At 39.3% G+C, this 23,489-nt stretch overlaps 1 protein-coding gene across 9 annotated transcripts in view; it reads right to left on the bottom strand.

Moving 5' to 3' along the window:
- MFSD8 (major facilitator superfamily domain containing 8) overlaps window positions 1-23,489 on the bottom strand; it is a 51,095-nt gene that overhangs the window by 6,152 nt on the left and 21,454 nt on the right. For 8 of the 9 annotated variants that reach the window (XM_051819872.2, XM_051819870.2, XM_070047601.1 and 5 more), the window contains 8 exons: window positions 21,251-21,491; window positions 20,471-20,584; window positions 15,800-15,944; window positions 14,948-15,003; window positions 9,166-9,274; window positions 4,813-4,947; window positions 1,053-1,156; window positions 724-971 (listed from right to left, as the gene is read on the bottom strand). In XM_051819872.2, the coding sequence (XP_051675832.2) occupies window positions 724-971; window positions 1,053-1,156; window positions 4,813-4,947; window positions 9,166-9,274; window positions 14,948-15,003; window positions 15,800-15,944; window positions 20,471-20,584; window positions 21,251-21,491 (1,152 nt within the window). Of the gene's footprint in view, window positions 1-723; window positions 972-1,052; window positions 1,157-4,812; window positions 4,948-9,165; window positions 9,275-14,947; window positions 15,004-15,799; window positions 15,945-20,470; window positions 20,585-21,250; window positions 22,417-23,489 lie in introns of all 9 variants that reach the window. The other variant, XM_070047602.1, reaches the window with a different exon arrangement.

Genomic DNA, 23,489 nt, shown 5'->3' with positions numbered 1-23,489 from the left:
TTTTAAAACTGTTGTGTTGGGGGCTGGCGCTGTGGCTCACTAAGTTAATCCTCCACCTGCGGCGCCGACATCCCATATGGGCCGGGTTCTAGTCCCGGTTGCTCCTCTTCCAGTCCAGCTCTCTGCTGTGGCCAGGGAAGGCAGTGGAGGATGGCCCAGGTGGTTGGGCCCTGCACCCGCATGGGAGACCAGGAGAAGCCCCTGGCTCCTGGCTTCGGATCAGCGCAGTGCCGGTTATAGCGGCCATTTGGGGGGTGAGCCAAGGAAAAGGAAGACCTTTCTCTCTGTCTCTCTCACTAACTCTATCTGTCAAGTAAAAGAAAAAGAAAAAGAAACAAGAAAAGACTGTTGTGTTTTCATCTCTTAGTAGTTCTAGCAGATGAAATTAAGCCCTGATCTAAATTAGACTATAAATTTTGATTCTTACCTAATATCTCCTCTAAGAATGAGTTTCTAAAATTTATGCTTTAGACTTTTTTCCTATGAAACTGATTTTGAGTTCATAATTTCTAAATTAGGTTCTAATAGGGTACTGTTTGTTAAATGTGTGTATATATATCTTGTAAATACTTTACAAAAGTTGTATTTTTTAAATTTAAAATGCTACAAAATTTTTTTAAAAATCTCTCAAAGCAGCCTTTGTGAAAAACAGAACAGTAGCAAGAATTTTGAGTGCTTCTAACTATATTTCACACAACTGCAAAGTCAGAGTAGCTGGCTTACCTGAGGCTTTGGTCCTAGAATTTTTGAATATAATGTATAGGACATGACATTGCAGGCTGGATAGCCTATCCCAATGAGCACAGCTGATATGAGGAACTGGGCCAGGTGGATCACTGGGGTGTAGAGGCACCATGCTTGTTCAATTGGACAACCAGTTGGTCCTTCACTGTGATCTTCTCTGGGAGATTCCCAAAGACCAATAATAATTTCCCCAAATGTGGTATTAGGGATTGAGTTATTATGTAAATCTATAAAAACAAAATTAGTTCAGTGTATTACTTGTTAATTTTAGATTACTAATAAAACATTAAAATTATGTATGGCTATACCTTCCCACTGAATTTTGGGAAACTGATTTCCCCAAGGTAACAAGATAAAGAAGCCAATCCACACAATGATGAGTCCTCCCAGGAGAATAGCACGCTCGCCAATCCTGTTCAAGAACACAAACTCTGTAACTTTAAAATGAAACACTCTAACAGAGTTCTCTTACTTTTACAATTAGAAAAACTATAAAACTATAAATAAAATAGTGTCATGTCACTTAGTGGTATATCAAATAATATGAATGCTAAATATAATTTCCCATTAAACAGAATTAAGAAAAATTGATTTCAGGTTGTAGGACAGAAAATGTGGAAGTTAAGCACAGACATCTTATCACATCAGAAAGCAAAGAAACTATCAGTGACTATGAAGTTATGACAAAAGGACTTAGTCAACTTGAAGAATTGGCCCCAAATGTGACAATGTAAAAATACTTTCACTTCCATGTTTATGGCAGCAGTATTCACAATAGCCAAGATATGGAATCAACCAAGGTGTCCATTAATGGATAAAGGATTAAAAAAAAAAAAACACAAACACACAATGGATTATCAGTCATAAAAAATGAAATCTTGCCATCTGCAGCAAAATGGATGAATTAGACTACATTATGTTAAGTGAAATAAGTTAAGCACAGAAAGACAAATACTGCAAGCTCTCATTCGTATGTGGAAACTAAAAAAAGTTGATTTCATAGAAGCAAGGAGTAGGGTTGGATGTCATGGTACAGAGTTGAGCCACCATTTGAGACTTCAGTAGCCCATATTGCAGTGCATGGTTTGGGTTCAGGCTAATCCATGCTTTCAGTCCAGCTTCCTGCTAATGTACCTAGGAGGCAGTGAATGATGGCCCAAGTGATTGGGTTCCTGCCACCCACATGGGAAACCTGGATGGAGTTCCTTGCTCCTGGCTTTGGCTTGGCCTACCCCCTGGCTCTTGGAAGCATTTGGAGTGTGAACTAATGGATGGAATATCTCTCTTCTTTGTTACTCTGGCTTTCAAACAAATAAATAAATCTTGATTTTTTTATAAAACAGAGGTAAAGAGTAGAATAGTGGTCACTAGAGGTTAGGATGGGAGGTTGGGCAGAAGATAAAGGGAAGTAGATAATGGGTACCAAGATACAGCTGCATAAGAGGAATAGTTTTGATGGTCTACAGCACAGTAGGGGACTACTATTCATAAAGTTTATTATATATCTTATAAAGAACTAGGAAGGCAGAAAGGAATGTGAAGTTCCCAAGAAAAAAGAAATGATACCCATTTAAGGAGATGGAAAAGCTAATTACTGTGATTTGCTCATTATATTTTATATATATTGAACCATCACACTGTGCCCCATAAATATGTATAATTATCACATTAATTAAAATAAGAAAAATAAGTGACATTGTGAACACCTATAAAATAATATTGGCAATGGACTACAACTTATGAAAGTTAAAATCTATAAACTCTATAAATAAAATATTCATTAATCACTTCTTCAGGATGTTAGGGAACCAATCTATTCCTTTTAAATACTGTTAATAAACAATTATTTACCCCGCCTTTCCTATAGACTGTACTTCAGGTAAATCAAACAGCTGGGGAGGGGAAGGTTCTCTTCATAGGCAGTATTCTCACAAGTCAATAAAGGAGTGACAAAGTAACACACAGCCATCACACAGCATCTGCAGGGGACTGGTTCCAGGACCTACCTCAGACACCAAAATCTGCAGATGCTCAAGGCTCTCAGCTAAAATGGCACCGTACTCGCATATAACTTTCCTAATCCTCCTATGTACTTTAAATCATCTCTAGATTACTTATAATGCCTAATACAAGGTAAATGTTACATAAAGGTTTGGGCCATGTTTGACATGTTCAGTGGAGCAGTTCTTTTTCCCCTAAATATTTTTGCTCTACAGTTGGTTGAGTTTCTGGATGTGGAACTTCTGAATATAGAGGACCAATTCTACCAGCATTTTGCAATGACCCATTATGCGGTTAGTGGGTCTAGGGAAGGAGCAATGGCCAATTACATTATAGGAAGAGATAAGTGAAACATTCTATTTCCTCTGATGTAAACACATAATACCACCTTTACCATTCTTCCCACAAATTGCACCCTAATCTTATCAAGCTTTTAGATGCCAAGTATTGGTTTTCAAGAAATAAAGTAGACAGAGGAAAATGCTTCAGAAATATTGCAGTGATGCAATCAGTAAGTTCCAAAATGTGGAAAACTATAGTGCAAACATCTTTTAACTTGTAAGGAGAAAGAAACAAAGAAACCTATCCATTAAAAGAGAACTAAGAAACTTAAGAAGCTGAGTCAAATGAGCAAATAACATTAAACAAAAAAGACAAAAGAAACACTTGCAACAGTAGAGAAAATCTAAGTATCATCTGGATATCTGATGACATGACAATTTTTGTTGGAGCTGGTGCTGTGGCACAGTGGATTAAAGTCCTGGCCTACAGCAGTCCTGCAAGATATATTGCTGATTCTAGCTTTCTCTTTTATTTAAATAAAATTTTATATATCTCATATACACAGATATGCATATCTGTATATATATCAGGCATGTTTTAAGGATTTCTTCACATGACTACAGCTGTGGTGATAAAATGACTGACTGGGAGGTAGAAGCACTGAATGAAGGTGAGACATTTTTCCAGTTGATATGTCCATTTTCTTTTTTTAATTTCTTTTTTGTCTTTTTTTATTTTCACTTAAAGCCCTCCTGTATTTACACTTTAAATTCTTATAATTTATTGGGAGAAGGAAAAGAACTTTTGTGTGTCTTGCAGAGTCCCAAAATTTTTCATTTCTCAGCATAGAAAAAAAAACATTATTGGCCTCCAACGTTTTGTAGGCATACTTAGGCAGATCTTATTTCTCCAGTGGACATGGAGATAATTCCTAATTTTAGAAGGAATTGGTTCTCTTTGGAATTCAGAATTATTCTGGTTTTAGAAGAGAATTTATGGTTATTAATGTGGAAGTGCAGAATAAAAATAAGTTCCTATTTGGGGTATCTGTTGAAATCCCCAGTAACTCAATTTCCTATTCTGAACAAAACCAGAAAAACTAATGTTAAGATTTGACTTAAAATAGGTGTCTTTCTCACTTTAACATATTTTCATTTGTTTGTTTTTAAAGTTTCCTAAATTGTAGCCTGAATTCTAGCTATACCCTTTTTTTTTTTTTTTTTTTTTTTTTTTTTTTGACAGGCAGAGTGGACAGTGAGAGAGAGAGAGAGGTTCTATTCTCCTGAAGCAGTCTGCCTGGGTAGAAAGGCAGAAAGATGGTATGCTGTCCCCCTGTGCCTGTAATTTATCTACTTGAATCTGGCCTTTCTGGCCAACCTAATAGAATTTCTTAGAACTTTCCTAGTGACCACCATCAGGTTTAGTAATCCACTAGAGCCCCAAAGTATGAGTCTTCCATTTTCCTTTTCTGTGATATACTTTGTGAAATGATGAGCCTATACTAATAAATGGCCTGTTTGGGCATAATAGAAAAATAAATTAAAAAGTTAAAAAAAAGAATAATGCTTTACCAAAGAAATATCACAGGGTATAAAAATATATTCTCTAGATAAATTTTAAATATGTTTGCAAACTTTCAAGGACTACAACATATAATGAGAAAAATTATTTATCATACTTTATTAAATAAAAACAATTTAAACTATTTTACTAGCACGTTCATTTGCATTGTTACTTCTGTTTCTTATTTCATTTTTTTAAGAGAAACAAAAACATCTAACTTACTTCTTGGAAAGTATTTTAACGCCCATGAAAACAAGAACTGCCTCGACTCCAAGGGCAGCAAGTATTATTCCATCATAAAATACAGCTTGTTCTTGAGTCCAGGCATACATATCCATAGTTAATGGTGTAAGGATGCTAAGAAAATCAAAAACATTATTCTTATTTTATTTCAATCATAATTGTTACTACTAATAAACATAAGCTTTAATAATGATACCTACCTACATTTAAGAATTTGCAACCCTTTTAGTGATGATATAAGCAAAAGTATGAACACATTTAAAACATATTTGTTATTACATATATAATCTCCTAAGCTTGCCTATTCATTTTTAGTTTTTTAATATTTTAACTATATGAATAACATAGGCATGTTGCAAAAAACCTGAAAAATACAATAAACAAACTAAATCAATCATAGCTATCATTGCAACATAACGAAATAATGGTTATATTTTGGTTTAAAGTGTCCACTTGACCTGAGTTTGAGTCCCAGTTCCTGACTCAGCTTTCTGCTACTACAAACCCTGGGAGGTAGCAGTAATGGCTCAAATAATTGGGTTCCTGCCACTCTCGTGGAAGACCTGGATTGAGTCTCCAGCTCTCGATTTCAGCCCCTGCTCAACCTCATTCTTGTGGGCATTTGGGGCATGAACCAGCAAATGAGAGCTCTGTCTCCAGGTCTGTCTCTTTGTCTCTTAAATAAATAATTAAAACAAAAAGTGTCCTGTTTTCAACATAATAATAATGTAACTATTATAACAGTTACATAATATATATAACATATAATAATGTAACTATTATTATAATTATTAAGTTACTAAAACAAATTATTAAGTTACTAAAACTACTGAACTTTTTGTTTCTCAATTATTTCCTTTTTTTTAGAGGTTTATTTATTTATATGAAAGGCAGAGTTACAGAGGAAGAGAGAGAGAGAGTGAGAGCGAGCGAGAGAGAGAGAGGTCTTCCATCCGCTGGTTCACTCCCCAAATGGCAGCAACAGCTGGAGCTGGGTCCATCCGAAGCCAGGAACTTCTAGGTCTCTGACGTGGGTGCAGCGAACATCTTCTACTGCTTTCCCAGACCATAGTAGAGGGCTAGATTGGAAGTGGAGCAGCTGGCACTGCAGGCGGCATCTTAACACACTATGCCACAGTGCTGGCCCCCTTTCTGTTATTTCCATCCCTAACTTTGAAAGTATGTATTTTTCTCCCTGTCTTTGAATGTGACTCTTCCTTTAATATGACTCTGTCTCCTTCCTTACTTTTCCTATATTCTGTCTCCTTCTGTTAACTGACTACAAAATTAAATTATAAAAAAAGGCTTTTTTTCCCTAAAATACAACATTTTGAATTCTAAAATCAGATGAGTTGACATAGAAAATACTTTGGTGGTTTCTCAAAGTTAAACACAGAACTGTCATATGACCCAGCGATTGCACCTCAAAGAATTGAAAGGAGAGGCTCAAACTGATATATCAATATTCATAGCAGCATTTTTCACAATAGTCAAAAAGTGAAAACAACTAAGTGTCCACCAATGGATAAAAGGACAATGTTATTTAGCTATAAAAAGTTAAAAAATTCTACTGAATTCTACAATATGATGAACCTTGCAATCATCATGCTAAGTGAAATAAGGCAGAAACAAGAAGAAAACACTGTATGACTCAGCTTGCATGATGTACCTAGAACAAGCAAATTAATAGAAAAAGAAGGTAGAATAGATGCTACCAGGGACTACATGGATGAGTCTGAGAGGCTCTTGTTTAATGGATAAGTCTAGAATGATAAAAAGGTTATGAAAATTTATAATGAACACAGTTGCCCAACATTGTGAATGTACTTAATGACAATGAATTTTACATGTTAAGAATAGTTAAAATGGAGCTGATGGAGTTAAAATGTGGTCCTGCAGTGTCAGCATCCAATATGGGCCCCAGATGTTGCACTTCCAATCCAGGTGCCTGCTAATGTGCCTGGGATAGCAGTAGAAGATGGCCCAAGGGCTTAGGCCCTCACACCCATGTGGGAGACCCAGAAGATACTCTTGGCTCCTAGCTTTGAATCAGCCCAGTTCCAGCCACTGCAGTGAACCTGCAAATGGATGATCTCTCTCCCTCTCTTCATCTTTCTGTATCTCTGCCTTTCAAATAAATAAATAATCATTAAAAATATATTTAGAATGGTATATTTTGTGTAATGCCCGTTTCACCAAAAGGTCATCAAAAACATAGATGAGTAAAACTTTTTTTTTAAAGATTTATTTATGGGGCCGGCGCTGTGGCACAGTGGATTAATCCTTCGCCTACAGCACCAGCATCCCATATGGACACTGGTTCAAGTCCCAGCTGCTCCTCTTCCAATCCAGCTTCCTGCTGATGGTCTGGGAAGGCAGCCGGTGATGGCCTAAGTGATTGGGCCCCTGCACCCATGTGGAGAACCAGAGGATGCTCCTGGTTCCTGGCTTCAGATTGGCACAGCTTTGTCTGCAACTCTGTCTCTCAAATAAATTAATAAATCTTTAAAAAAAAGATTTATTTATTTTATTTGAAAGTCGGAGTTACACACAGAGAGAAGGAGAGGCAGGGAGACACAGAGAGAGGTCTTCCATCTGCTGGTTCACTCCCCGGTTGGCCCCAATGGATGGAGCTGCGCCAATCCAAAGCCAGGAGCCAGGAGCTTCTTCCAGGTCTCCCCCATTGGTCCAGAGGCCCAAGGACTTGGGCCATCTTCCACTGCTTTCCCAGGCCAAGTAGAGCAGCCAAGACTCAAACCAGCACCCATATGGAATGCCAGCACTGCTGGCGGCGGCTTTACTCACTATGCCACAGTGTAGGCCCCAAGATTAAAAAACTTTGTACCTCAATAATTTTGAAAATAAAAATTTCATTGGGGCCGGCATTGTAACATAGTAAGCTAAGCCTCTGCTTGTGGCAGTGGCATCCCACATGGGCAACGTTTCATGTCCCGGCTGCTCCTTTTCTGATCCAGCTCCCTGCTGATGGCCTGGGAAAGCAGTGGAAGATGATCCAAGTGCTTGGGCCCCTGCACCCACTTGGGAGACCTGGAAGAAGTTGGCCCTGGGCATTGTAGTCACTTGGGGAGTGAATCAGCAGATGGAATATCTCTCTCTGTAACTCTGATTTTCAAATAAATAAATCTTTTTTTTAACAAAATGGAAGGGGGAAAGACTAGTGAAACAGATTTCTTTGTAAGACAGCAAGAGGGGCTCGTGCTGTGGCACAGTAGGTTAAGCTGCCACCTGCAGTGCTGGCATCCCACATGGGCACCTGTTCGAATTCTGGCTGCTCCACTTCTGATCCAGCTCCCTGCTAATGTATCTAGGAAAGCAATGGAAGATGGCCCACATGCTTAGGCCCCTACACCAATGTGGGAGACCTGGAAGAAGCTCCTGGTTCCTAGTTCCTGGTTTTGGATTGGCCCAGCTCCTGCTATTGTAGCCATATGGGAAGTGAACCAGCTGATGGAAGATCTCTGTCTCTCTCTCTAACTCTTTCAAATAAATAAATAAATCTTTAAAAAGAACAAAAAAAATACAGCAAGATAGAGTAGTAAAACTATACAGAATTAACTGCATTCAAGTTTAAAAACATGAAATTTATATATCTTTCACATCATGATAATAACAAATATGCCTTTCTGGTAACTGTCGCTCCCCCTCTTCATGGAGGAGCAACACTGAACCCTGCCTAGGCTTCATATCCGAGTCACGGCACCATTATGTCGCTCCCCCTCTTCGTGGAGGAACGACACAGGACCCTGTGCTGTTCTTTCGTCTGCTCGGCCCTCCCCGGGTTTGCTGCTGGTTCTTCCCGGGTTGGCTACTATCCCTTCCACCTCCGTGGAAGGGCAGTTCCCCCTGGCCGCATTCCCCACTTCCGCAGGGGAGCGGCACACCACCGGCCGGCTTTCTCGGGGGCTGCACAGGTATTCCCCTTAGGTATTCCCCTTAGATGTTCCCCTTAGATGTTCCCTGGTGCATGCCGTCTCTCTCCTCCTTTATAGTCCTCCTCCGCCAATCCTAACTCGGCTGCCCACACGCCGAGTACGCTGCTCTCCTCCAATCAGGAGCAAGTCCTACAGTTTATTAGCTGAACTGGAGGCAGCTGTGCGGAAGCTGTTTACTTCTCTCCCAGCGCCATATTGTGGGAGAGCAGATGCATAGAATAAGTCTTAATTCCAGTAACTCAGTCTAGTCCGGTTTGCTCCCCACAGTAACCACAATAGCCCTAATTAACATTGCATTAAGAAATACAGGTTGAGTTGCCAAAAAAAAAGAAATACAGGTTGCTATATAATCTGATTTACATAATAGAATAAAACTTACGTTTCAAAAAGGGCAAAGATAAACAGAACCACAAAGAACAGAATATTGGTGGCCACAACAGCAACTTGATCAATATTTCCTTGGGGAAACTGAACTTCATCTGTATTTACTAAGGGCAAATAGGAGAAAAATTGTATTACCTATATAACTAATTTTCCTTAGGACAATAAAACAATGTAGAAATTACACATAGAAAATCTTATAAGCAAACATTTAAAATAATTTTTAAACTGCAAAGAAGTTTGAAAGTTATAGGATTTATGACAGAAATAATTTTTAAATGGCATTTAAAAGTAACGAAAATTTTATCCCTAGAGATATAAAGACTTCAATTATATTATCTATAGAAAATTCTCAGATCTATTTTCTATTTGGTATCTCTCAATTCAAAATAGAAATGCAAGTTAGAGAATTCTGTAATAAAATGATTTTATACTAAATACATTTACTTTAAATTTCAGTTGCAGAAATTTTTCTATCTTACCTAAATCTTAAAATTACATACATTTCATGAAGAACTCAAATAGTTTATTAAATCAGTTCACACTTCTGATTCACTCCAATGGATACATATTTTTTGAATTTCAATGCTATTACAAAATTAGTTAAAAAAAATCCTTAGGGTATCATTTGTATTCTTGTAAAGACACAACCAGGATTTGATGGTGGCTTTATAAACTAGAAGAGCAAAGTGACTGTACTGACTTCTCACCTTCAACTATGTAGTTAAACTACACAGGCAGCCCAAGGTATTCCTGATATAACTAAGAAATATGTAGCCATACACATCTACTTTACATATCCCTCAAGCTGTTTTGTAATTTATCCACTTACTCAGCATGAGTCAGGTAAGTATTAGAGGAATGTGTCTATTTATGTGTCCCTCATCGTCTGTGCACTGGCAGGAGGGAAGCGGGTACAGTTTTTCAAAGTACAGTCAGTTTCTATGACTTGTTTCTAATAGTGCCTGCCTTTCTATCTCAGGACTACTGAGAAGGAATTCCTTCTCAATAAGTAGCAGTGGAATTAGTCTGCCCTGCTAGGGGGGGAATTAAGTATCTATGTCCATAGCCAGCGCCGCGGCTCACTAGGCTAATCCTCCGCCTTGCGGCGCCGGCACACCGGGTTCTAGTCCCAGTCGGGGCGCCGGAGTCTGTCCCGGTTGCCCCTCTTCCAGGCCAGCTCTCTGCTGTGGCCCGGGAGTGCAGTGGAGGATGGCCCAAGTCCTTGGGCCCTGCACCCCATGGGAGACCAGGATAAGTACCTGGCTCTTGCCATTGGATCAGCGCAGCACGCAGGCCACGGCGGCCATAGGAGGGTGAACCAACGGCAAAAGGAAGACCTTTCTCTCTGTCTCTCTCTCTCACTGTCCACTGCCTGTCAAAAAAAAAAAAAAAAAAAGTATCTATGTCCAGATCCTTGTGAAGGGTAAGCCTTGGTCCTTGTGGCCCTTGTGTTATTTTTGACAGACCTCCCCGATTCTCAATCATCAGCTAGAAGCTGGTCATTACTACTTTAAATCAAATCTCAACATTGCCTAAAGTCAGGCTGGAGTTTGCATCATATGTAGCTGGTTTCCTGCAGCTTCTATTCAGTGTTGGTTTTCAATGAGGAATCTAAGAAATGCTGCATAGCAGATTTTCAGGACTGGATGGATAGACTCATTATAGGAATGTTAAGAAAAGAATACGTTAATATATTGATGCAAATGCTGTGTGATAAGAAATTATAATTCTATCCTGATAATTTCTTTAAGCCTAAATTACTTTTACAATTAAAATAACTATAGAAACTTTAATCAGATATATTTTATCCAATTATTAAAATTTAAAAATCTTATTTTATATAATTATTTTGAAGTTTCTAAAAACCCCACAAAAGAAATAGATCTCTCCTCTTTAAACTCCTGTTTGTGCTTTAGAACAATGCTGTCCAATAGAACTGTGACAAGTTGGAAATGTCCTTCATCTGTGCCATGCAATACATATACCCAAAACTGTACACCTGAAATATGGCTAGTGTGATGGGAAATAATTTCCTGAAAGTACTTCAACTTAAATAGCTGGGGCTGGCACTGTGGCATAGTGGGTTAAGCCTTTGCCTGTAGTGTTGGCATCCCATATTGGCACCTGTTCAAGTCCCAGCTACTTAACTTTCAACCTAGCTCCCTGCTAATGGCCTGGGAAAGCAGTGGAAGATGGCTCAAGTACTTGGGCCCCTGGAAGAAGCTTCTAGCTCCTGGCTTTGGATCAGCCCAGCTCTGGCTGTTGCAACCATCTGGGGAGTGAACCAGCAGATGGAAGACCTCTTTATCTCCCCCTCTCTCTGTCTGTAACTCTGCCTCTCAAATAAATAAATCTTTAAAAAAAAAAAAAAAAACAAACGTAAATAGCCATATGTGACTAGTGGCTACTGTATTGCACATCATGGTTCTATATCTTTGCTACTCAAAATATGGTTTGTAGACAGCAGCATCAACTCAAATGGCAATTTGTTATAAACTTGGAAGTAAACGAAAATACAGGAACCCAGTTAATTTAAATCTGAGATAAACAACAACTGTTAGTATCAATATGTTCCATGCAATATTTGCAATTTCAGTATAGCAATGTCCTATGAAATATTTGGATCATATTTATACCAATTTGTTGTTTATTTGAAATCCAAATTTAACTGGGTAGAACATCCTAAAACACTATTCAATTTTTTTTTGAGAGACAGAGAAACAGAGCTTCCATGTACAAGTTCACTACCCAAATGCTCCAGAGCTGAGAATTCAACCCAGGTTTTCCATGTGGATGGCAGGGACCCAACACTTGCTGCCTCCTGCATTAGCAGGAAACTGGCTAGAGTCAGGAGCAGAGCTGTGACTCACACCCAGGCACTCCAATATAGGATGCAGGAGCCCTAAATTTAAATGGGTATCCTGAATTTTATCTGGCCCTACTGAGGAGGCCTCCCCACCCCAGGCTTACTGAATGAGAATGTTCATTATTTTTTATTTTTTATTTATTTATTTATTTGACAGGTAGAGTTATAGACAGTGAGAGAGACAGAAAGGTCTTCCTTCCGTTGATTCACTCCCCAAATGGCCACCATGGCCGGTGCTGTGCCGATCCAAAGCCAGGAGCCAGGTGCTTCCTCCTGGTCTCCCATGCGGGTGTGAGGGGCCCAAGCACTTGGGCCATCCTCCACTGCCTTCCCGGGCCATGGCAGAGAGCTGGACTGGAAGAGGAGCAACTGGGACTAGAATCCAGCACCCATTTGGGATGTCAGCGCCACAAGGCGGAGGATTAACCACGTGAACCACATCTCCGGCCCGAGAATGTGCATTTTAACAAGGTTCCCAGGTAAATCCCCAAGCACATTAAAGTTAATGAAGCACTGATCTACATTGTTATCCCCCTTCCGAGGTCTTTAAGACTGCTTCTTAGCTATCCTGCCTTTCTCAGTACCTCAATCTTGTCTTCTTAACTACAGATAGTTCATTGATGTTAGCATCCTATTTTTCATCTTTTGAAAAGGTGGCTTATAACCCACTGCTAATACTTCCCCATCACTCATCCTGTCGTTCTTTTTACTTGGAAAGTTTTCAGACATTCTCACCTATCCATCCTCCAAATCCAACAACATTTGCTGCACTGGATTCATCTATCCATTCTTTCCAGTCTCTCCACTGTCTTTGCTGCTGTAGTGCTTTTCACTGGGCAACTCTCAAATTTGTTTCTCTAGCTTTGACCTCTACTGCCAAAATTGCAAATGCCTCTGGGATCTTTTTATATTCTTAGCTAACAGTATACCCAGCTTGGTCCAAATTAACTCTTCTTTTCAACCAACCTTTCTTCCTAAATATTTCCTCTCTCTCATTATTCTGGTTATCTAAAATCAAAACCTGGCAGTTGTGGTGAGTGTTTGGCTCAGTGATCAAAACCTACCTGGGATGCCCATATCCAATATTGCAGTACTTGGGATCCAGTTAAAGCTTCATTTCTGATTCCAGCTTCCTGCTAATGTACACCCTGGGAGGCAGCAGGTGATGGCCCAAGTACTTGGGTCCCTGCCATCCATGTAGAAGACCTGGACTGAGTTCCAGGCTCCTGGTCAACCTGATCCAGCCCTGACTGTTGTAGGATTTTGGAAAGTGAACCAATGAATGGAAAATTCTTTCTTACTGCCTGTCTCTCTGCCTTTCAAACAAATAAAAATACATAAAACTTTTAAAGATGGCAGACATCATAAACAACTCCTACTAATCCTTAATATTCTTTATCTGTCAAGAATCGTGTGTGTGTGTGTGTGTATGTGTATGTGTATTACTCCTTATCCCTTCTCCATTCTTAGTCACTGCCCTGGCTCAGGTCTTCACACGTCCAGATTAATTTCTGCCTGAAATCTATTGTTGTATCTGCTTCCTAGTTCAAAAACTAACTGTAGCTCCTCATCACTCAGCTCTTACTCTACCACATCTGTCACTATTTCTGTTGTGAAAATTAAATAAAATGGTTATAAAAATACTTGGTAAAACAAAACTGTCTGTTCCACAACTTTGCAAACACATTGCATTGAGATGTATTCATTCATATGTCAGGTTACTTCCTAAGGAGGGTATAAACAGTACCTTTATAACAGCTTATTTAATAAAATAGACCTACTTACCAGATTGGATACCTACTTCTGCATCAGAGAAAGATTAAAGGGTAAAAACGTATATTTGTAAAGTAAACCAAAATAATAAAATTTTAAAAGAGAAACCCTATTGATTCTCACAATCAAGGGAAACAAAAAGGCACATTTAGTAATAAAGTTACTGAAATCATCCCAAAGATCTCAAAGTGTTTAGGATATTGGCTATTTGAAAACAATATAAAATGATTTTTAGCAATTAGTTTATCCTTGCCAGTCATGAACACCAACTAGCTGATATGGACAGGCCTTTTTTTTTTTTTTAATCAATTTAGGGACTGGCACTGTGGTGCTATGAAACAAGCCACCACTTGCAATGCTAGCATCTTATATTGGCGCACCAGCTACTCCACATTTAATACAATTTCCTGCTAATACTCCTGAGAAAGCAGTGGAGGAAGGCCCAAGTACACAGGCCCCTGCCACTTACACAGTAAACCCAGACAGAGTTCCTGGCTCCTGACTTGAGAATGGCCCAGTCATTTGTGGAGTGAACCAGTAGAATGAAGAAAACTCCCTTACTCTCACTGCCACTCTCTCTCCTTTTGTCTCTGTTGCTCTGCCTTTTAAATAAATAAAATTTTTAAAGATTTATTTATTTATTTGAAAGTCAGAGTTACAGAGAGAGAGAAGGAGAGGCAGAGACAGAGAGGTCTTCCATCCACTGGTTCACTCCCCAGTGGCCGCAACAGCCAGAGCTGCGCCGATCTGAAGCCAGGAGCCAGGAGCCAGGAGCCAGGAGCTTCCTCTGGGTCTTCCCACGCGGGTGCAGGGACCCAGGGGGTTGGGCCATCTTCTACTGCTTTCCCAGGCCATAGCAGAGAGCTGAATCGGAAATGGAACAGCTGGGACTCCCATATGGGATGCCCGCACTGAAGACGGCAGCTTTACCTGCTATGCCACAGCACCAGCCCCTAAATAAATAAATCTTAAAAAAAAAAAAAAAAAAAAAATTTGGGTAACTTTCTCCTTTGAAGATCTTCCCAATTATCCACAATATTGTCCTCAGAAGCAAAATCCAAGTAAACACCAAACAGGCAGAATCACTGGAACTACATCGATAGTATTATAGTAATCTAGTCAAACAGGTTAATAGTACCTTCTTCAAAATTAACATTTTTATATTGTCGTCCTGAGTCATCCACACGATGTTCTCTTAAAAAGAAAAACATATATTGCATCTATAAAATGCTTAATATAAAAATGGTTTAAATTTATTACTAGCATCCTAATTTTTTCACATTCTGATATACTTTCTTTGACTGGCTTCTGAGTAATGGAATTATTACCAGCTCAATATAATCAATAAGGTTAAGATAAAAGTTGTAATTCTTATCATATTATCACATAAAATGAAAAAATTATGCAATTCATCCAAAAGCACACATGAATTACTGGAGTCAATATGTTAAGTTTCTCAGTAATTTTAAACATTAGTTACACAATGTCTTTGGATAACTGGATAAAGTACTCTAAAAAATATAAAGTAACAAACTTCTGAGTTTTGGAAAATTTCTTTTAATACATAAGAGAAGAGATGAGGGGCTTCAAAAAGTTCACAGAAAAATAGATTTAAAGGTTAATAAGAATTTTCCATAAACTCTGTGAAGCCTGGTCATACACATTATAAGTAACTTTCATATGTAAGGCTGATACTAATTTATTAATCTATTTAACATGTTTATTTCATGCCACTCTCCTACTAAGAAACATGGTAACTCAAGACCAAACCTTGAATATTCAAAGACCTTTATAACCTGTTCTCATTCATCAGGTTTTCTATTATTTTAGTTGTCAGTACTACATGCTTTAGCTGATTAAAAAATATGAACACAATTACAGACATCAAAAACAAAATAAAGACATCATAGGGATACTTACCCTGCAATAATGACATAGTTTGTTAAATTTCACAATCTACAAAATTAGTTCATTATTTCCATCTAATTACCTTAATACAGTAAGGATCAGAAAAATATTTAAAACTCCCAGGAAGGCGCCAAGTAAAACTGGTGCTGTGTACATGTTTATCTGCAGCTTTATCGCATCCCATGTTACACCTTTTTCTCCAATGAGTGCAAAACAAGTCTGAAAAACTTATTAAAATGAAAAGTACAAGACGTTATTACATAGCAGGTATAGGCTGAACAAATGTAAAAGATTTAGCACAGAATTGAAGGTGACATTATGGAACCATCCTCTACATCACACATTCTCCACAGGGCCAAGAAAATGAAGTGAGGGAGGGAAAACAACATTACTCTTTTACTGGATAAAGCATAGGTAAACAGACAGTATATAAACATGTATGACAGATCTTTAGTATTAAAATTTCATGGGATGGAGTGATTAGTAAAAGGCGAAAGATTTATATGATCAGAAGAGAAACCAGAGTATAAGGTATGTAGTGATTAGTAAAAATTGTCTAAAAATTCTCCTTAGGGAGACAATAATGAAACAAAGGTTCAGAAACACTGATGTATATACATTCACAAAGGATTATATCTAAAGCTGCCTGTCAGTATCTTCTTTCTAAAACAAATCCACAGAAAATTTGTTATAATTTAGTTTAATCAATTTCATTATAAGAAAAAAATCACATTTTAGGTAAAATATTCTATTACTGTGTGCATGGCAACTAAATTATATCTATTTAGTCTTATTTAAATTCAGTTCTATAATAAAAACAGGATTGGATTGTACTGATTTACTCTCCTGATTTAGATTCTGTATATGGCTCTGTCAATAATTTGCATACAATCACATGGTGAGGATTAAGTCAGATACCGCTCCTAAACTACACAGCGTAGTGCCAAGCACCTTGTTAAGCCTTCAACAAATGTTAGTACTTCATGAATAGTTACCGTGATTGCAAAAGTCATCTAATATATTATGGCTTACAATTACTCACCTATAGCACAAAATTTTATGAGATAATCTTCAAAATACTTTTAAGGTAGTCAGCGATGTTTATTAAGAAGTTAAGTCTATATTAGGTACTGCAGCAGATAACAAGGTAGTGTGATGAATAGAAAAGGCCCAAGTATGTCCTATTTTACAATATTGCAGGGCCCAGCACTATGGCGTAGCAGGTAAAGATGCCACCTGCAGTGCTGGCATCCCGTGTGGGCGTCGGTTCTAGTCCCGGCTGCTCGTCTTCTGCTCCAGCTCTCTGCTATGGCCTGAGAAAGCAGAAGATGGCCCAAATCCTTGGGCCCTTGTACCTGAGTGGGAGATGTGAAAGAAGCTCCTGGCTTCTAGTTTCAGATCTGTGCAGCTCAGGCCATTGTGGCCATCTGAGGAGTGAACCAGTGGATAGAAGACCCCCTCCCCTGCCTCTCTCTAACTTTGTCTTTCAAACAGAATAAATAAACCTTTCTTTAAAAAATGGCAAAGGGGCTGGTGCTGTGGCTCAGTTGGTTAATTTTCCACCTGCGGCACCGGCATCCCATATGGGCGCCGGGTTCTAGTCCCAGCTGCTCCTCTTCCAGTCCAGCTCTCTGCTATGGCCCAGGAAGGCAGTGGAGGATGGCCCAGTGCTTGGGCCCCTGCACCCAAATGGGAGACCGGGAGGAAGCACCTGGCTCCTGGCTTCGGATCGGTGTAGCGCCGGCCGTAGCGGCCATTTGGGGAGTGAACCAATGGAAGGAAGACCTTTCTCTCTGTCTCTCTCTCTGTCTATAACTCTGCCAAAAAAATAAAAAAAAGGCAAAAAAATATGGCATCAAGGTTCAATTATTCTACTTTTGTACATATATTTATTCCAGAATACTAAAGAGAAGTATTAGATATGGTGAATAATGAATTAGATTCTCTCCTATTGAGAGAATTAACATTTGGTTAAACAAAGAAATAATCAAAATTGAGGATGAAGAAGAGGTGTTAAAGATAACATAAACTGAGCTGGACTCCAACTGATAATATTCATAACTGCAATATCTAAGGCATAAACCAGTTATATAGTTTCTCCATATTATATATTTTAAATATTTCTTTTATTTATTTGAAAGGCAGATTTACAGAGAGAGAAAGAGAGAAGGAAGAGACAGGGAGAGCAGTCTTCCATTTGCTGGTTTACTACCCAGATGGCTGCAATGGACAGGACTGGGCCATACAGAAGACAGGAAGCAGGAGCATCTTCCAAGTCTCCCACATAGGTCCAGAGGCCCAAACTCTTAGGCTATTCTCTACTGCTTTCCCAGGACCATTAGCAGGAAGCTGGATCAGAAGTAGAGCAGCCAGGACTCAAATGGCCATATGAGATGCTGGCCCCCTTCCATATTATTTATGGAATTAAATAATTAATTTCTCTACTCAGCAGAAAATTAATTTGCCTTGGGGAAGTATTAGGTATCATTAATTTTTTAAGTTTATTTTTTCATTTCATTTGAAAGTCAGACAGATCTTCCACATACTGGTTTATGTTTCAAATGCCTGCAACAGCCATGCTGGGTGAGGCCAAAGCCAGGAGCCCAGAATTCAATGTGATGTCACAGGGACCCAAGTACTTGGGCCATCATTTGCTGCCTCCCAGGGTGTGCATCAGAGGGAAGGTGAAATAGAAGTGCAGTAACCAGGACACAAACCCAGGCACTCCAAAATGGGATGTGGGCATCCCAAGTGGTGACTTGATCACTGCAAATGGGTGTAAGCTCTAGAACAAAATAGTAAGCCTTTTTAAAAATTGTTCAGGGGGCTGGCGCTGTGGCGTAGCAGGTTAATGCCCTGGACTGAAGCACCAGCATCCCATATGGGTGCTGGTTCTAGTCCTGGCTGCTTCTCTTCTGATCCAGCTCTCTGCCATGGCCTGGGAAAACAGTAGAAGATGGCCCAAGTCCTTGGGCCCCTGCACCCATGTGGGAGACCTGGAGGAGGTTCCTGGCTTCAGATCAGCATGGCTCTGGCCGTTGCGGCCATCTGGGGAGTGAACCAGTGGATGGGAGACCTCTCTCTCTCTGTCTCTACCTCTGTCTGTAACTCTATCTTTCAAATAAATAAAATAAATTTAAAAAATTATTCAGGGATGGGTAGTTAAGACACCTGCATGCCATATCAGTGTTGTTGTTTGAGTCCCGGCTCTGCTCATGATTTGATCTTTTTGCTAACAAAAACTCTGGGAGGCAGCAGTAGCGGCTCAAATTTGTAGGTCCCTGCCACACATGTGGAAGACACAGATTGGGTTCCTGGTTCTAGCTTTGATGTGGCCCAGCCCTAGCCATTGCAGGCATTTGGAGAAAAACCAGTAGATGGGAGCTCTCTCCTCCTGTCTCTCTGCTTTTCAAAAACAACAACAAAACACAATTCTTCCATTTTCTTTAACTTTTGAAAAGATTTCCCATTTACTATCTGTGTGACCTTGAACAATTTACTAAGCTTCACTATGCCTTGGCAACCTCATCTGTAAAATGGAACAAATAGTAATGAACTTAGGGAACCACTGTCAAGGTAAAATGAAGCTAACCTCACTACTGGAACAAAAATATTAGTTTCCCAGGGCTGGTGTTGTGGTAAAATGGGTAAAGCTGCTGCCTGCAAAGCAGGCATCTCATAGGGGTGCCAGTTAGTGTCCTGGCTGCTCCACTTCTGATCTTGCTCCCAGCTAATGGCCTTGGAAAGCAGCAGCAGATGACCCAAGTGCTTAGGTCCCTGCCAACCATGTGGAAGATTGGGAAGAAGTTCCCGGTCCTTTGTTCAAGTTGGCTCAGCCCTGGCCATTGTGGCAACTTGGGGAGTGAAACACTGGATGGGAGATCTTTCTCTCTCTTTCTCTCTCTCTCTATCTCTGTAACTATGACTTTCAAATAAGTAAATCTTAAAAAAAATATATTAATTTGGGGAACAATTCTGTGACTTAGTGGGCTAAGTCTCCATCTGTGGTGCCGGCATCACATGTGGGTGCCCATTTGAGTCCTGGCAGCTCCACTTCTCATCCAGCTCTCTGCTATGGCCTGGGAAAGCGATGGAAGATGGCCCAAGTGTTCGAGCCCTTGTGGGAGACCTAGAAGAAGCTCCTGGCTCCTGGTTTTGGATCGGCTCAGCTCTAGCCATTTTGGCCATCTTGGCCATTTGGGGAGTGAACCAGCAGATGGAAGATCTCTCTCTCTGTTTCTCCCTCTCTCTGTAACTCTGCCTCTTAAATAAATAAGTATTTTAAATATGTCAAGAACAGGAGTCACTGTGCACTTACTCCTCATGTAGGATCTTTGTCCTTAGTGTGCTGTACATTGAGATTTAATGCTATAACTAGTACTCAAACAGTATTTTTCACTTTATGTTTCTGTGTGGGAGCAAACTGTTGAAATCTTTACTTAATGTATGCTAAACTGACCTTCTGTATATAAAGAGAATTGAAAATGAATCTTGATGTGAATGGAAGGGGAGAGGGAGTGGGAAAGGGGAGGGTTGCGGGTGGGAGGGACATTATGGGGGGGAAGCCATTGTAATCCATAAGCTGTACTTTGGAAATTTATATTCATTAAATAAAAGTTTAAAAAAGTGCATATATTAATTTCCCACTTTTTCCCTTCAGTTACCAGATTTTACACTTAGACTTCATTTAACATTTGAATCTTAACAGTTCTCCCAATTTAGAATCAAGCAACACCAAGTAGAAAACACTTACCTGGACCTAGAATAAAGCCTAATGCTTGACATGTGCTTGTATTTGCCATGGAACTTGTTCTTTCCTGAAGGGAAGTAGCACCAGCAATATATGATCTAACAACAGCTACATTTCCTAAGAAAAAAATGTAACAATCCAAAGTGAAAGAAAATACCGGTCAGTTTATAAAATTAAACTTAATTTGGCTCTATACAGAAGAAATATTGGTCAACAATATGGTCACTATTTCCTCTAAGCACATAAGATTTTTATTGAACTCATCAATCAATGGAACTTAGTACTTTATGGGGGACTGAGTAGCACTTGTCTCCCCAAACCTCATACAGATGCTTAAACTCTGAGGTTGTGCTGTTAATGGTTGATGGAGTAAGAGACTTGATCTAATTATGCCTGTAAGAAGTGGGCCTTGTGAGTTATTTAGGTCACTGGGGACATGCCCTCAGAGGGTGGTTCAGACAGGGTTGATTATTTGAGTTCAAGTTCTGTCTGCTGCCTAGCTCATCATTCTTTCATACCACCATGACCAGCGTCCACCGGGCACCAGACTACTGGGCTGCCTGGTCCTAAACTGTTACCTCCAAACTAACCTGAAACAAACCTTTTCCTTCCTCAGAAGTTCCTCACAGGTATTTTCATTAAAGTAATGAAAGGAAGACTAATACACACAGTTAAAGTACTGAATTAAAAGCAAAAAACATAGTGTATAATAACAGCAAACTTTTTTCATTATTAAACACTGAGAGTGTTTTCATTATTAAACAATGAGAAAAAACATATTACCTGCTCCAAATCCCACCAATCCACGAGCAACCAACATGTAGTATTTATTATGAGAAGCTGGAACGTGGACATATGCATAAAGGCAGTTGGCTGCCACCGAAATAAAGATGGAGACAATGAGAGGTTCTTTTCTTGGCCTATGATTAGACCATAAGCCAAATATAGGTGAAGCTACCATTTGGCCAAGACTAAACGAAGCAATAACCCAGCCCAAAAAACTTGCATCGGCTGTCTTATCAATCTGCAGGAAAAAGTACATGCTTTAAGAATTGTTATGCAAAAAAAGTAAAAATTAAAAATCTAAATACATTAGTCTGACCATGAACATTTTCCTATTAAAAAATAAAAGTGATTCAAATATTTAGGTTCTATAACACTACTACTCATAGTAAGCAATTCAAACATCTGACAACACCATTAAATGAGCTAATATTTGACCATATACAAAGAAAAATGCTTGGAAAGCTTCATATTTTAGAATGACTATGGAAGTTAATAGTTCATAAAAATCTTGCTAAAAAGGTTATTGGGGGGTAGCCAAAGTTGTGGCATAGTGGATAAAGCTGCCACCTGTAGTGCCAGCATTCCATTGGGCACTGGTTTGAGTCTTGGCTGCTCCACTTCCGATCCAGCTCTTCTGCTGTGGCCTGGGAAAGCAGAAAATGGCCCAAGTCCTTGGGCACCTGCACCTGCGTGGGAGATCCGGAGGAAGCTCCTGGCTGCTGGCTTCAGATTGGCTCGGCTCAAGCAGTTGTGGCTACCTAGGGATTGAACCAGCAGATGGAAGACACTCTCTCCCTCTCTCTTTCTCTCTCTCTCTGCTTCTCTGTAGCTCTTTCAAATAAATAAATAAATCTTAAAAAAAAAAAAAAAGTAATTGGGTAGGTATTGTGGTACAGTAGGTTAAACTAATGCTTTGTATATCGACATCCCATATCTGGTCCTGATTCAAATTCCAGCTACTCCATTTCCAACCCAGCTTCCTGCTAATGCACCTGAGAGGCAGCAGATAATGACACAAGTGCTTGCGTTCAAGTGCTTGGATTTCTGCCACTCACGTGGAAGATGTGGATGGAGCTTCTGGCTTTGGCCTGACCTAGCCCTGGCTGTTGTAGGCATCTGGAAACTATACTCACAGATGGAAGATCTGTTTTTCATCTATCACTCTGCTTAAAAAAAAAAAAAGAGAGAGAGAGAGAGATAATTACACTATATACAAAAGCATCCTTAAAAATTTCACAATGCATTTTATGAAAAAAATGTAAAATTAGCAGGGAGCTGGATCAGAAGTGGAGCAGCCAGGACTCTATCTGGTGCCCATATGGGGTGCCGGCAATGCAGGAGGCAGCTTGACCTGCTACACCACAGCACCAGTCCCAGAAAATGAACTTTTTAAACATAGAGAAAAATGGTAGAACAATTTAATAAGAAAAAGAATGGTTTTTTTCTTTCCTAAAAGTATACTTAGATAGCTTATGATGCAACTGTTTTGGTACATTTTCTTTGCAGAGATGAGAAGAGTGAATTAGCGTGACACTTCATATTTAAAGGGTTAGCCCTAAATGTAGTTTTTATTTTGGGCATTCAGGATTTCATTTTCTACCCCTAAGTATTGCCTTTAGTTACTTTGGTCTTCTCTATTTGAATATAAAATAATAATTTCATGTCATATAAATTTTAAATTAATTTTCAAAATAGTAATAAAAATTCTAAATGTTAAGTGTGTAGTGGTTTGAAAACAAAAGGATAAACATGTCTTCTCAGCATACCAACTGATCGCAGTCAAGAGACCATTTCATGGGCAGAAGTGAGATGACTTGATGGTGGTGCTAAGGATGTTTTGTTTTCTGTTCATGAATTAACATCATTAACTCATTTGCTAGAAGCTAAAGGGAACTTTTATTTCAGTTGCATATTAGTTTAAGAACAGTTTTTATGTTTTTGAAAAATTTATTTATTTTAAAGGCAGAAAGAGAGAGAGACGGTTTTCCTTCTGCTGGTTCACTCCCTAAATGCCCATATCTGAAGCTAGAAACCTGGACTCATTCCAGGGCTCACATATAGGTGGCAGGGACCCAAGCACTTGAGCCACCATCTGCTGCCTCCCAGGGTGTGCATTAGCAGGGAGCTGGAATTGGAATAAGAGCCTCAACTCAAACCCAGGCACTCCAATATGGGATGCAGGTATCCCAAGAGGCATCATCACTGCAGTGCCAAATGTCCACACCTTAATTGCATG

This window comes from Oryctolagus cuniculus, chromosome 8 (genome assembly GCF_964237555.1).
Source record: "Oryctolagus cuniculus chromosome 8, mOryCun1.1, whole genome shotgun sequence".
NCBI lineage: Eukaryota > Metazoa > Chordata > Mammalia > Lagomorpha > Leporidae > Oryctolagus > Oryctolagus cuniculus.
Note: the sequence above shows the minus strand (reverse complement) of the source record. Positions and strands in the feature narration are given on the sequence as shown.